Source organism: Aquarana catesbeiana, linkage group LG13 (assembly GCF_042186555.1).
Source record: "Aquarana catesbeiana isolate 2022-GZ linkage group LG13, ASM4218655v1, whole genome shotgun sequence".
In the NCBI taxonomy this organism is placed as follows: domain Eukaryota; kingdom Metazoa; phylum Chordata; class Amphibia; order Anura; family Ranidae; genus Aquarana; species Aquarana catesbeiana.
In genome coordinates, this window is record NC_133336.1 from 222,298,115 (window position 1) to 222,313,171 (window position 15,057).

The 15,057-nt window shown below is 53.5% G+C and overlaps 1 protein-coding gene across 2 annotated transcripts in view; it reads right to left on the reverse strand.

The window, feature by feature from the left end:
• LOC141116756 (methanethiol oxidase-like) overlaps nucleotides 1–15,057 on the reverse strand; it is a 105,390-nt gene that overhangs the window by 19,141 nt on the left and 71,192 nt on the right. The window contains exons 9-12 of one of the 2 annotated variants that reach the window (XM_073609162.1): nucleotides 14,423–14,544; nucleotides 13,767–13,859; nucleotides 13,476–13,594; nucleotides 12,803–13,205 (exon numbers count right to left, since the gene is read on the reverse strand). The exons of the other annotated variant lie outside the window; for it this stretch is intronic. Coding sequence (XP_073465263.1) covers nucleotides 13,043–13,205; nucleotides 13,476–13,594; nucleotides 13,767–13,859; nucleotides 14,423–14,544 — 497 coding nt within the window. The 3' untranslated portion in view covers nucleotides 12,803–13,042. Of the gene's footprint in view, nucleotides 1–12,802; nucleotides 13,206–13,475; nucleotides 13,595–13,766; nucleotides 13,860–14,422; nucleotides 14,545–15,057 lie in introns of those variants that run through there. 2 annotated transcript variants of the gene reach the window in all.

Below are 15,057 nucleotides of genomic sequence, written 5' to 3' on the forward strand. Positions count from 1 at the left end.
GCTCTGACATATACCGCAGCGCTGTACAGAGATCACTGAGCCAATCACATTATTCTCTGTACCAGAGGAGCTTGCACTCTAATGTCCCCTCCCCCACAGTCACACACTATTATTACTATTATACATTTATATAGCTCTGACATATACTGCAGTGCTGTACAGAGATCACTGAGCCAGTCACATCAGTCGCTGTACCTTGGTGGTGGGTGACTACAGGCGGTCAGGCAGTAGGGTGGATCAGGCGGTAAGGCGAGTCATGCGGTAGCATGGTGGGTGGCATTGTGGTGGGCGAGTCTGGAGGTAGGGTGGTGAGTGGCTACGAGGGCGGTCAGGAGATATGGTGGATGAGGCAGTAGGGTGGAGGGTGGCTGCGGGCGGTCAGGAGGTAGGGTGGATCAGGTGGTAAGGCGAGTCAGGCAGTAGCATGGTGGGTGGCTGTGAGTGGTCAGGCAGTAGGGTGGATCAGGTGGTAAGGCGAGTCAGGCAGTAGCATGGTGGGTGGCTGTGAGTGGTCAGGCAGTAGGGTGGATCAGGTGGTAGCATGATGGGTGGCAAGGTGGTGGGCAAGTAAGGCGGCTGCAGGTGGTAGGGTGGATCAGGCGGTAGCATGGTGGGTGGCTGCGGCCGGTCAGGTGGGTCAACCGGTAGGGTGGGTCAGGCGGTAGCATGGTGAGTGGCTGCGGGCGGTCAGGTGGGTCAGGCGGTAGGGTGGGTGGCTGCGAGTGGTCAGGTGGATCAGGCGGTAGGGTGGGTCAGGCGGTAGGGTGGTCAGGTGGATCAGGCGGTAAGGCGAGCAAGATGGTAGCATGTTGGGTGGCATGGTGGTAGGGTGGTGGGTAAGTCATGCGGTAGGAGGGTGGGCGAGTCAGGCGGCTGCGGACGGTCAGGCATTAGGGTGAATCAGGTGGTACTGGCTGCGAGCTGTCAGGCAGTAAGGTGGTGGGTGGCTGCGGGCGGTCAGGTGGTAGGGTAAATCAGGCGGTAGAGTAGTGGGTAGCTGCGGACGGTCAGGCAGATCATGCGTTATGGTGGTGGGTGAGTCAGGCGGTAGGGTGGGTCAGGCGGTAGGGTGGTGGGTGGCTGCGGGCAGTAGGTGGATCAGGTGGTAAGATGCGATGTGCCAGCAGTCAGCGGGTTGTGGGTAAATAATTGTGTAGACTCAGGGAGGGGCACACAGGGTGTTGGCATCTGCCATGTAAGATTGCTCCGTGTGGGGAGATTACAGGGCGGGCACAGGAGCGTGCTATAGATGCCAACACAGGAGATTATAGATCAGGGGCACAGAGGAAAGGGGCGCCCCCTATGTGAATAGAGGAAAAGGGCTCTTGTTATATGAATAGCGGAGGGGGCGTGGCTGACATTGCGATATCCAATCCATGTCATTGTTTTCCTCATGGATTCTGATAAATCATGTGTAGGGGATCGATTAGCTATAAATTGATAAATGGGATTGATCTATAAATTGATCCATCAGATCAGAACACGATGAAATATTACAATCTGATCTTTGTTGAGATTCCTCTATGACTCCGCGGATTGGACGCCGGGATCGTCGCGGTCCGGCCGGGAGAAGGAGGTTTTTCGGTCAGTCCGGGCTCTATAGTGCTCAGCAGCAGCTCTGGGCACTGAGTGAGATTGCTGAGTAATCAGTGATGGAAAACCCCCAGTCTGTTTTACAATATTCTAAAGTGTCTTTAAACCCCCAATGGATGGACGATATTTAAGGCACGCCAAAGTGACCTCTCAACCATTATTACTATAGGTGGTCATTTCAGCATGCCTAAAGGGTCTGTAAACCCTCAATGGACGGGGGGAGGTGTAAGGACGCTAAAGTGACCTCATAATCAGGATTACTAAAGCTGGAGAGTACAAAATCTGGTACAGCTGTGCATGGGAGCCAATCAGCTTCTTTAAACCCTGGACACTCATTTGTGATTAGTTGCTCGTCCGTGATTGGATGCTCGCCTGTGACCGTTCCCCCTCATTGGTGGGTGGACCCCGCTCACTGCCCGGATACCCAACGGGGTGCCTTAAATGATGTGCTCCCCTCCTCACAATGCCATCTGCCTGGCTGTCGGGGGATCCACTCACTAGCCAATCAGGAGTTGTGACTTCACTTACCGCATGCTGGTTGCAGCGTCAGAGGAGTTCCGTGTCCCGGGACCTCATTCTCTGTTCTTGAACCTTCCGAAAAATGTCACCCGCCTGGCTGTGGCTTCAACACCCACCCCGAGCAAGGAGCAAGTGAAGGCAAAACTCCCAACCTGCCAAACTCCCCCCCAATCCGTGTGTCAGCCAGGGGGGGGTCAGCATCTCCAGAAGGAAGTCAGAAGGCAGTGCAGCCTCCGGGACTCCCCCATGACAGGGCAACAAGCATGCAGCCAGTGAAATCACAACTCCCCCTTCTGCATGTTTCAGGTCACTTGGAAGCCAACGGATCAGCATGACAGCCAGAGGGGGGGACTCATCTCCCCTCCACACATGCTGCAAACACTCATCAGGCTGTCAGACAATGGAGGGAAAGAGAACCTCCCTACAGGACACCACAGAGGGTCAGAAAGAGGAGAGGAGAGTAAGAGAGAAGGTGGGGGGGCTAATGAAGAGTCTCACCCATGTCGCTGCGATCTCTCTCTCAGTGTTCCCAGTTGCTGATCGACCCGTGATCATCAGATACTGAGCTCACCCAACACGCTGCTTAAATAGACTGGGGGAGGGATAAGGGTGGAGCCAAGGAGGGGTCAGGGAGGGGGGAAGATGGAGGGGGGTCCAGGCACTGATCATCACTGAATGCAGAGCGAGAATCCGAAACTTTTCCATTCTGTGCCCATTATGAGGGGTTCCCACCATCCCTGTGCTGAGTTCCCGGGTCTGTACACCCCCTGTGCCCATTATGAGGGGTTCCCACCATCCCCATGCTGAGTTCCCAGGTCTGTACACCCGCTGTTTAATTTATTTTATTTTTTTATTTTTCTATATTTCATTTTTCATTTTTTTTTTTTTTATTTTATTTTTTTTTTATTTTTTTTATTTTTACTCTCCACTTATTTATACTTAATTTCATTACTTATTTTATTATATTTTTTATTTTTCATCTTATTTTTCAATATAATTTTTCCTTTTTTTTATTTTATTTTTATTTTTTAGTTTATTTTTTTTTTTTTTTTTTTTTAATTTTACGTTTATTTTATTTTATTTTTTATTTTTTATTTTTATTTTTATTTTTATTTTTTATTTTATTTTATTTTTTCACCTTATCATGTCACTTATTATTCTATTAATTTTTCATCAATCTTCCCATCATGATATCACTATATATTGGACACATTGATTGTTAATTGTCATTGCTATATTATTTCCACATATTCATGTATCCATTTAGAGTTTATATCTCTTGCTGTGCAAGACTCGAGTTTATGTTATCATACACTGAGCTCCCCTAATGTTGTCAACATAGAGCGTAACCGATGTCACCGGGTAGATTATCATCAGAATGAGGCTTGAACCGCTGTTCACTTAAGATGGGTAGTTACGTGTCTTCGCCCCATTTGACGCGGCGACGCACGCTCTACCACTAGGTGGATGCGTATTAAAACGAGGCTTGAACCGCTGTTTATTCTCAGCGGTCCATGTGAAGGGAAGTGACGTGCATTCACTCTGCCTGACGGAATGACGCACGTCTGGCTACTCGTTCTTCCGTATCTCGGATTATACTCTCCACCAGAGAATGGAGAGTAATAACAGTAATTCCATATTGGGGATATCCCTATAAGGAAGTGGTCTCTATCCCTATTTTATCCCTACACTCCTAATCTTATTTATTCCTCACAATATCATCCTAGTATAGTGCTGAAACGCACATACACACACGAAATCGAGGCTTGGAACGCACGCTGGTCCGCCATCTTGGCTAAACCCGGAAGTGTCTACGAAATTAAGATACGAGCTGTATCCTCATTAAGGGGGCTATGATATCTATATTAAGGGGTATGGCAGCAGTGGGTGAGTACCCCAGATGAAGTCTAATAAGACGAAACACGTCGGGAGACTCCACTGCCTGCCATAATTTTACTTGAAGCGCTTTTTTTACTACTGAAATTTAAGTTGTTTACTTATTTTAATAAATCTGTTTTACAAAACGGTATTATGCTATGTGGCCCCCCCTTCTTTATTCCTATATGGGCTATTCATCTGAGATGATCTGTGGGAAGGTCTGCCATCCATTTTAAAGTTCCGTCAGGAGTCTGGATATGTTTTGGAGTTTTGTCGCCATCTAATCGTGAGGTCTTTCCCTTTTATTGCCCGTTGGGGCTACAAGCTAGATTGACTCATTGAACGTACGTTCTTATGAGTTCAATCCTTCTGGTAAGCCTTCACTTTTTCTCTATGTGGAGGGTCCATCACATGTTTGCATGCGTTACCCACGTGGTGAATAAGAAATGATATACTTTTTTGGATTAACATCAGCCTCTTTCAGTTTAAAAAACACCTGAAGAACATCAGAGACTTTATCTGTTATTCTGTCATATTTTGTATTTTGCATCTATTATTGATCGACATAGACTGTTTTTCACTTTTGTAACTCTATATAAGTTTTTTTACAAGCACTACACTTGTCTATGCACTGTACACCCGCTGTGCCCATTATGAAGGGTTCCCACCATCCCTGTGCCGAGTTCCCGGGTCTGTACTCCCGCTGTGCCCATTATGAGGGGTTCCCACCATCCCCGTGCTGAGTTCCTGGGTCTGTACACCCGCTGTGCCCATTATGAGGGGTTCCCTCCATCCCCATGCTGAGTTCCCAGGTCTGTACACCCGCTGTGTCCATTATGAGGGGTTCCCACCATCCCTGTGCGGAGTTCCTGGGTCTGTACACCCCCTGTGCCCATTATGAGGGGTTCCCACCATCCCTGTGCTGAGTTCTCGGGTCTGTACACACGCTGTGCCCATTATGAGGAGTTCCCAAAATCCCTGTGATGAGTTCCCGGGTCTGTACACCCGCTGTGCTTATTATGAAGGGTTCCCACCATCCTTGTGCTGCGTTGCTTCTCTTTTCACTGTCCAGTCACAGGTTGGGGGCTTGTCCGGGATGACCTAGGTTTAGGGGAAAGTGCTGGCCATTGGACTGAGGACACCTAGTGGCAGAAAACAAGTACTGCGGGGGGCGGGATTTGTGGATTGAACGTGAACATTGCAGGAAAAGTAAATTCATCTTGAGATAGATGGAGTTCTGGTTTAAGGTGGTAGGTGACCCAGGAAACTGTATAAAGCAGACTGTCAGGTAATAATGTGTAGCGGGTATTGCAACCAACGACTTACATTAACACAGATGACTGCATGAACAAGAGGGGAGAGAGCTGGCTGTCATGTCTGCATGGGCTTTTTCATCCCCCCTCCCCCTTCTTCCTGTTTTCACTGACTGAGTAATGTAATGTGAACTGACACACACAGAGCTGTGCATTCAGCAGCCTCTCTTGTGCCCCTATTGGCCAGAAGAAGAAAAACAATTAAAGGCACAGTTACAACAGCCAATGGGAGAGACTGTACTGAACTGCAGGGAGAGCTGCAATGGATTCTGGGACATGTAGTTCCCACACAAAACGGCCCCATAGACTGGTATGTAGGGAGAAATACAAGTCCCAGCAGGCTTTGCTGACGGAAAGTAAAAGACTCCATTTTGTGTCCTGAGGTAAAAGTCAGTCGATGGAGAGAGAGAGACACAGATGTGATCTGAGGGGCTGCTGTTACCCAAGGAGGGGATCCATCCCGCCACAGCTCCAGAGGTCGGGGTGCTGATCCTGCCACGGTTCCAGGAGTCAGACAGCGATGGACATCCAGCCTGAGAGGGATCCCGGCTATATCTCCAGGTGTTCCTGAGGGCATGGGGTGATCCCGTTACAAGGTGGCCAGTCGGGCCTTTTTTGGGGAACTGGTCTCTTGATCCTTTGGTCGCAGGATGGGTGAGCGGGCATTTGCCCGTCTTTAAAAGACACGAGGCAACATTGCCTCACCAGTGCCATTTGTAGGAACACTTGCACCCTGCTGAACAGTCATTACATTCCACTTTGCCTATCAGGATACTGCTAGCATCCTTCATCTCATTTTTGCCTACCAGGATACTTTCAAGTTCCCCTTTTTTTACCCTGCTCAACAGGACACCAAGTGCACCAATGCCAGGCTAACCGAAGATCCTGGATATCTCCATTGTGAAGACCCTTTCTGTTACTCCTTCAGTATCAGTAATTTAGTAATTGCAGTGATGACCTTTAAAGAGGAACTCTCACGTTATCAATCGGCAAGATTTCTGGCTCCCAGGTGTCTTCTATACAGGTAACGAGCTGAGATTAGGAGCACTCTCTTAAAGGGATTGTTCCTTATCTCAGCTTGTTACCTGTATAAAAGATACTTGTCCACAGAAGCAATTAGATTCCAAGCTCTCCACCTGTCCACCATGGCAAAGACCAGAGAGTTGTCCAAGTATGTCAGGGACAAGATTGTAGACCTACACAAAGCTGGAATGGGCTACAAGGCCATCGCCAAGCAGCTTGGTGAGAGGGTGACAACAGTTGGTGTGATTATTCACAAATGGAAGAAACACAAAATAACTGTCCATCTCCCTCGGTCTGGGGCTCCATGCAAGATCTCACCTTGTGGAGTTTCAATGATCATGTGAACGGTGAGGAATCAGCCCAGAACTACAAGGGAGAATCATGTCAATGATCTCAGCTGGGACCATAGTCACCAAGAAAACAATTGGTAACACACTACGCCGTGTAGGACTGAAATCCTGCAGCGCCCGCAGGGTCCTCCTGCCCAAGAAAGCACATGTACAGGCCTGGGTGGTGGGTGGCTGCGGGTGGTAGTGTGGTGGGTGGCTGCGGGTGGTCAGGGGGATCAGGTGGTAGGATGGTGGGTGGCTGTGGGCAGTCAGGCGGTAGGGGGGCTGGGCGAGTCAGGCGGTACGGTGGTGGATGGCTGCGGGCGGTCAGGCGGTAGGGTAAATAAGGCGGTAGGGTGGTGGGTGGCTGCGGGTGGTAGTGTGGTGGGTGGCTGCGGGCGGTCAGGGGGGTCAGGCGGTAGGGTGGTGGGTGGCTGCGGGCGGTCAGGTGGTTGGGATGGTGGGTGGCTGTGGGCGGTCAGGCAGTAGGGTGGTGGGCGAGTCAGGCGGTAAGGGGGCTGGGCGAGTAAGGCTGCACGGTGGTGGGTGGCTGCGGGCGGTCAGGCGGTGGGGGGGGGGGCGAGTCAGGCGGTAGGAGGGTGGGCGAGTCAGGCGGCTGTGGACGGTCAGGCAGTAGGGTGAAACAGGTGGTACTGGCTGCGAGCTGTCGGGCAGTAAGGTGGTGGGTGGCTGTGGGCAATCAGATGGTACGGTGGTGGATGGCTGTGGGCAGTCAGGCGGTAAGGTGGTTGGTGGCTGCAGGCGGTCAGGCGTTAGGGTGAATCAGGCGGTAGGGTGGTGGATGGCTGCGGGTGGTCAGGCGGTAGGGTGGTGGGCGAGTCAGGCAGTAGGGGGATGGGTGAGTCAGGCAATAGGGGGGTGGGTGAGTCAGGCGGCTGCAGTTGGTCAGGCGGTACGGTGGTGGGTGGCTGCGAGCAGTCAGGCGGTAATGTGGTGGGTGGCTGCAGGCGGTCAGGTGGTAGGATGAATCAGGTGGTAGGGTAGTGGGTGGCTTCGGGCGGTCAGGCTGATCAGGCGGTAGGGTGGTGGGTGAGTCAGGTGGTAGGATGATTGGTGTCTGCGGGCGGTCAGGTGGTAGGAGGGTGGGCGAGTCATGCGGTAGAATGGTGGGTGAGTCAGGCGGCTGCGGACGGTCAAGCGATAGGGTGGTGGGTGGCTGCGGGTGGTCAGGTGGTGGGGTAAATAAGGCGGTAGGGTGGTGGGTGGCTGCGGGCGGTAGTGTGGTGGGTGGCTGCGGGCGGTCAGGGGGATCAGGCGGAAGGGTGGTGGGTGGCTGCGGGCGGTCAGGTGGTAGGATGGTGGGTGGCTGCGGGCGGTCAGGCGGTAGGGTGGTGGGCGAGTCAGGCGGTAGGGGGGCTGGGCGAGCAGGCGGTAGGGGGGCTGGGCGAGCAGGCGGTAGGGGGGGGTGGGCGAGTCAGGCGGTATGGTGGTGGGTGGCTGCGGGCGGTAAGGTGGTGGGTGGCTGTGGGCAGTCAGGCGGTAGGGGGTGGGCGAGTCAGGCGGTAGGAGGGTGGGCGGGTCAGGCGGCTGCGGACGGTCAGGCAGTAGGGTGAAACAGGCGGTACTGGCTGCGAGCTGTCGGGCAGTAAGGTGGTGGGTGGCTGTGGGCAGTCGGATGGTACGGTGGTGGATGGCTGCGGGCAATCAGGCGGTAAGGTGGTTGGGGTCTGCGGGCGGTCAAGCGGTAGGGTGAATCAGGCGGTAGTGTGGTGGATGGCTGCGGGTGGTCAGGCGGTAGGGTGGTGGGCGAGTCAGGCAGTAGGGGCATGGGCGAGTCAGGCAGTAGGGGGGTGGGCGAGTCAGGTGGCTGCAGATGGTCTGGCGGTACGGTGGTGGGTGGTAGCGAGCGGTCAGGTGGTAGAATGAAGATCAGAATGAATCAGGCGGTAGGGTATTGGGTGGCTTCGGGCAGTCAGGCGGATCAGGCGGTAGGGTGGTGGGTGAGTCAGGTGGTAGGATGATTGGTGGCTGCGGGCGGTCAGGTGGTAGGAGGGTGGGCGAGTCAGGCTGTAGGATAGTGGGTGAGTCAGGCGGCTGCGGACGTTCAAGCGGTAGGGTGGCTGTGTGCGGTCAGGCGGTAGGATGAATCAGGTGGTAGGGTAGTGGTGGCTGCGGGCGGTCAGGCGGTAGGGTGGTCGGTGAGTCAGGCGGTAGGATGATGAGTGGCTGCGGGCGGTAGGAGGGTGGGTGAGTCAGGCGGCTGTGGACGGTCAGGCAATAGGGTGAATCAGGCGGTACTGGCTGCGAGCTCTCAGGCAGTAAGGTGGTGGGTGGCTGTGGGCAATCAGGTGGTAAGGTGGTGGGTGGCTGCGGGTAGTCAGGCGGATCATGTGGTATGGTGGTGGGCGAGTAAGGTGGTTAGGGGGGTTGGCGAGTCAGACGGTAGGGGGGTGGGCGAGTCAGGCGGCTGCGAGCGGTCAAGTGGTAATGTGGTGGGTGGCTGCGGGTGGTCAGGCAGTAGGGTAGTGGGTGGCTGCGGGCGGTCAGGCGGATCAGGCGGTAGGGTGGTGGGTGAGTCAGACGTTAGGATGATTGGTGGCTGCGGGTGGTCAGGCGGTAGGGGGGTGGGCGAGTCAGGCGGCTGCGGACGGTCAGGCGTTAGGGTGGTGGGTGGCTGCGGATTGTCAGGCGGTAAGGTAAATCGGGCGGTAGGGTGGTGGGTGGCTGTGGCCAGTCAGGTGGATGAGTCAGACGGTAGGGTGGTGCATGGCTGTGGGCGGTCAGGCGGTAGGGTAGTGGGTGGCTGCGGGCGGTCAGGCAGATCAGGCGGTAGGGTGGTGGACGAGTCAGGTGGTAGGAGGGGATGGGCGAGTCAGGCGGCTGTGGACGGTCAGGCAGTAGGCTGAATCAGGCGGTACTGGCTGCGAGCTTTCAGGCAGTAAGGTGATAGGTGGCTGTGGGCAATCAGGCGGTAAGGTGGTGGGTGGCTGCGGCCTTTCAGATGGTAGGGTAAAGTGGTAAGTGGGTGGCTGCAGGCAGTCAGGCGGATCATGTGGTATGGTGGTGGGTGAGTCAGGCGGTAGGCTGCGGACGGTCAGGCGGTAGGGTGGGTCAGGCGGTAGGGTGGGTCAGGCGGTAGCGTGGGTCAGGCAGTAGGGTGGGTCAGGCGGTAGCGTGGGTCAGGCGGTAGCGTGGGTCAGGCGGTAGCGTGGTGGATGCCTGCGGGCGGTAGGTGGTTTAGGTGATAAGATGCGGTGTGCCAGTAGTCAGCAGGTTGTGGGTAAATAATTGTGTAGACTCTGGGATGGGCACACATGGTGCTGGCATCTGCCATGTAAGATTGCACCGTGTGGGGAGAGATTGCAGGGTGGGCACAGGAGCGTGCTATAGATGCCAACACGGGAGATTATAGTTCAGGGGCGCAGAGGAAAGGGGCGCCCCCTATGTGAATGAAGGAAAGGGGCGCTTGTTATATGAATAGCGGAGGGGGCGTGGCTGACAATGCGATATCCAATCCATACGATTGTTTTCCTCATGGATTCTGATAAATCATGTGTAGGGGATCGATTAGCTATAAATTGATAAATGGGATTGATCTATAAATCAGAACACAATGAAATGTTACAATCGGATCTTTGTTGGGATTCCTCTATGACTCCACAGATTGGACTCTGGAATGGGCTACAAGACCATGGCCAAGCATCTTGGTGAGAGGGTGACAACAGTTGGTGCGATTATTCACAAATGGAAGAAACACAAAATAACTGTCAATCTCCCTCGGTTTTGAGGCTACATGTAAGATCTCACCTCCGCGGAGTCTCAATGATCATGAGAATGGTGAGGAATCAGCCCAGAACTACACGGTAGAATCTTGTCAATGATCTCAGCTGGGACCATAGTCGCCAAGAAAACAATTGGTAACACACTACACTGTGAAGGACTGAAATCATGCAGCGCCCAAGGTCCTCCTGCCCAAAAAAGCACATGTACAGGTCCATCTGAAGTCGGTTAATGAACATCTGAATGATTCAGAGGAGAACTGGGTGAAAGTGTTGTGGTCAGATGAGACCAAAATTGAACTCTTTGGCATCAACTCAACTCGCCGTGTTTGGAGGTGGAGGAATGCTGCCTATGACCCCAAGAACACCATCCCCACATCAAACAAGAACGTCCCATGTCTGCTGACCCCACAGATGGGGATGCCCCGTGTCTGCTGACCTCACAGATGGGGATGCCCTGTGTCTGATGACCCCAGAGATGGAGACGCCCTGTGTCTGATGACCCCTGAGATGGAGACGCTTGTGTGTGGTGACCCCAGAGATGGAGACGCTCGTGTGTGGTGACCCCAGAGATGGAGACACCCCGTGTCTGGTGACCCCAGAGATGGAGACGCCAGTGTCTGTTGACCCCAGAGACGGAGACGCCCTGTGTCTGATGACCCCTGAGATGGAGACGCTTGTGTGTGGTGACCCCAGAGATGGAGACGCCCTGTGTCTGGTGACCCCAGAGTTGGAGACACCCTGTGTCTGATGACCCCTGAGATAGAGATGCTCGTGTGTGGTGACCCCAGAGATGGAGACGCCCTGTGTCTGATGACTCCTGAGATAGAGATGCTCGCGTGTGGTGACCCCAGAGATTTAGAGGCCCGTGTCTGGTGATCCCACAGATGGAGAGGCCCTGCATCTGGTGACCCCACAGATGGAGACACCCCACATCTGGTGGCCCCACAGATGGAGACGCCCCATGTCTGGTGACCCCAGAGATGGAGACGCCCCATGTCTGGTGACCCCAGAGATGGGGACGCCCCATGTCTGGTGACCCCAGAGATGGGGACGCCCCTTGTCTGGTGACCCCACTGATGGGGACGCCCTGTGTCTGGTGACCCCACAGATAGAACACCCTGAATCTAGTGACCCCACCGATGGAGACGCCCTGTGTCTGGTGACCCCACTGATGGAGACATCCTGTGTCTGGTGAACCCACCGATGGAGACACCCCGCATCTGGTGACCCCACAGATGGAGACGCCCTGAGTCTGTTGACCCCACAGATGGAGACGCCCCATGTCTGATGACCCCACAAAGAAGTGTCTGGCGGGTGTGATCTCCTCACACATCACCCGCCTCCTCTTTGAGGTGATTTCTGACCCACAGCCTGCTGTCAGCCCAGGTTTGGTGCATCTCTGGTAGCCCCTTCCACAGGGGGGCATAGAGGGGCCGTTGTGCTCTCCCAGTGACCCCCCCCCCCCCCCGGCCAGTGGCACCATTCCCAGGAATTACCTGTCACAACATTCAAGGATGGTTGGTGGGCGGTGGGGTGAGGAGGCCACGCCTCTCTCAAATTGAAACACACTCAGTCACCAAAACACCAATCAATGGAATCAGGGGCGGGGCTACAAGTCCCAACATTGTCCGCGAGACAGATAATAATAATATAATGTATACAATGTACTATTATCTCTATGGGGAGAACTACAAGTCCCAGCATGCCCTTTGTAGCTCCGCCCTTAGCGGTGGGGATTGTAGATTGCAAGCTCTTTGGCCCAGCATCTCCACAATCCCTCATATGGGGGGTTAGAGGTCAGGGGGTGACTCTAGGGTCACGGTTGGAGGAGGGGCCCTGGTTGCTGTGATACTAATCCTCTGACTTCAATACTTCTCCCAATCATCCATGTGATCAGAGGATCAGTATGACCCCCACAATACTGAGTCTGGGGTCAAAGGTCACAGTGATGAGTCTGGGGGTGGGGTCAGAGGTCAGAGTGTTAAGTCTGGGTATGTGGTCACAGTGATGAGTCTGGGGGTGGGGTCAGAGGTCAGAGTGATGAGTCTGGGGGTGGGGTCAGAGGTCAGAGTGATGAGTCTGGGGGTGGGGTCAGAGTGATGAGTCTGGGGGTGGGGTCAGAGTAATGAGTCTGGGGGTGGGGTCAGAGTGATGAGTCTGGGGGTGGGGTCAGAGTGATGAGTCTGGGGGTGTGGTCAGAGTGATGAGTCTGGGGGTGGGGTCAGAGGTCACGGTGTTGTCTGGGGGGTGGGGTCAGAGTGTTGGGTCTGGGGTCAGAGGTCACAGTGATTAGTCTGGGGGCGGGGTCAAAGTGTTGAGTCTGGGGAGCAGAGTGTTTAATCTGGGGGTGGGGTCACAGTGATGAGTCTGGGGGTGGGGTCAGAGGTCACTCGGGGACGCTCAGTTCTGGGCGGAGCAGCTCTTTAATAATCAACTGTCAATAATCAGACACAGAAAACAAATCTTCATTGGTCAAGAGGCAGCAGTGTAGGCATTGTAGATGGAGCAATCACTCTATGATGTAGCCGGGATATGTTGACTGATGGGGAGTCCCTCCCACTACACTCCACCTATAACTGACATGTGACTTCATTTGAGAGCGGGGGGGGGTTTTAGATCCAGATGTTGGGGAGGGGTTTGGGTGTTAGATCCAGATATCAGAGCTGCAGTCTCCTCCTTCAAAGCGGCACTCGTGGGCGAGAGCGGGACCATCCGGCTCCTTCCCAAAATCCACCAGGAAGTTCTCATTGATGGAGAGTCCCCCTTTCTCTGTATCCACATCAATCTGCATCATGACTGCGCCTTCCCTGGGGGGGGAGATGAGAGGTCAGAGGGAGAAAAGGAGGTAAGGGAGAGAAAGGCCAGGAAGTGGGAAGGGGTGAGACAGAGGAGAAAAGTAGGGCAGGGGGTGGGAAGAAAGGAGAAGAAGAAGAACAACAACAACTAGAAGAAGAACAAGAAGAACAAGAAGAACAACAACAACTAGAAGAAGAACAAGAAGAACAAGAAGAACAAGAACAACTAGAAGAAGAACAAGAACAACTAGAACAACAAGAAAAAGAAGCCCAGTCACTCACTTGATCATGTCCGGGTAGAACTGTTTGTCCCATACGCTGTTTAGTGAGGTGGTGGCGTAGAGCCTCTTCCCGTCCAGGCTGAGTTGGATCATATGAGGTCCCCCTGGAATCTTCCTCCCCTGCACACATTTACTAAGCATTACCCGGGAAACGTTCACATATCAGAATATAGAGGAATGATAATATGATACAGCAAAGAGAGCGGACTTTACAGCGCAGGAAGAAGAGAGGAGTCACTATTCCCCCCCCCCCCCCATACAGGTACTGGAGGGTACAATAAGGGGCGCTCACCTTGATGAATACTGGATCCGGCTGACATTTTAGTTCCTGATCTTCCAGCACTTTCACTGCACCGCACTTGAGAATGCTGCCAGCCAGAAATATCTGGAGGAAAAATATGAGATGACAAAATGTTGGACAGACACATGAGATCTCAGCATCACATCTTTCTATGTTTTTATTTTTCCTTTGTTGTAGTAAGTTCCACAACTTTACTGCCTTTACTGTGAAGAACCCTTCATATACCACTCTTACTGTAAAGTATCCTTCTCATACAACTCTTGCAGTGAAAAGCCTTTCCCATACCACCCTTGATGCAAATAATTCTTCCCACATCACTCTAACTGTAAAGAACCCTTCCCATACCACTATCACTGTCGAAAGCCCTCCTGTACTGCTCTTACCATGAAGAACCCCTCCCATACTAAAAGTGAAATCTCTGTTCCTCCTGATACAGAAAGTGAGACTAAATCCTCCCACCGGGGGGACACAGACACCAATGAAAACCCAGCAGAGACTCCACAAAGCCCCACCCATACCGCTCTTAATACAAAGAATTCATGACATGCTTGCTCTTATTGTGAAGAACCCTCCCCCTACTGAAGGTGAAAACTTCTTCAAGACAGATAGCAGTTGCCCAGACCCAGAAATGGGAGGGTTTCACTCACCTGCCCCACCAGTTTGGGGTGACATGGCTCGGTGATGTCATACTGCCGGATGTCGCCGTGCGCCCAGTTACAGAAGTACAGGAAGCGATCGTCCAGAGAAATCAGGATATCCGAGATGAGCCCTGAGAAGAGGGAGGACAGACATGATTACAACTCCTCCCCTATCCTCCGAGTGTACAGGCTCCTCCCCCTGGACAAATCCTCCCTCCATCCTCCGGGTGTACAGGCTCCTCCCCCTGGACTGATCTCTCTCCAGTCTCCGAGTGTACAGGCTCCTCCCCCTGGACAAATCCTCCCTCCTTCCTCCAGGTGTACAGGCTCCTCCCCCTGGACTGATCTCCTCCCTCCATTCTCCGGGTGTACAGGCTCCTCCCCCTGGACTGATCTCCTCCCTCCATTCTCTAAGTGTACCGGCTCCTCCCACTGGACTGAAATCCTCCCTCCATCCTCCGGGTGTACAGGCTCCTCCCCCTGGACCAAAATCCTCCCTCCATCCTCCGGGTGTACAGGCTCTTCCCCCTGGACTAAAATTCATCCTCTGGGTGTACCGGCTCCTCCCCCTGGACTAAAATCCTCCCTCCGTCCTCCGGGTGTACTGTCGAGAAGTGCTCGCTATCGAGAAGTGCCCGGGTTGA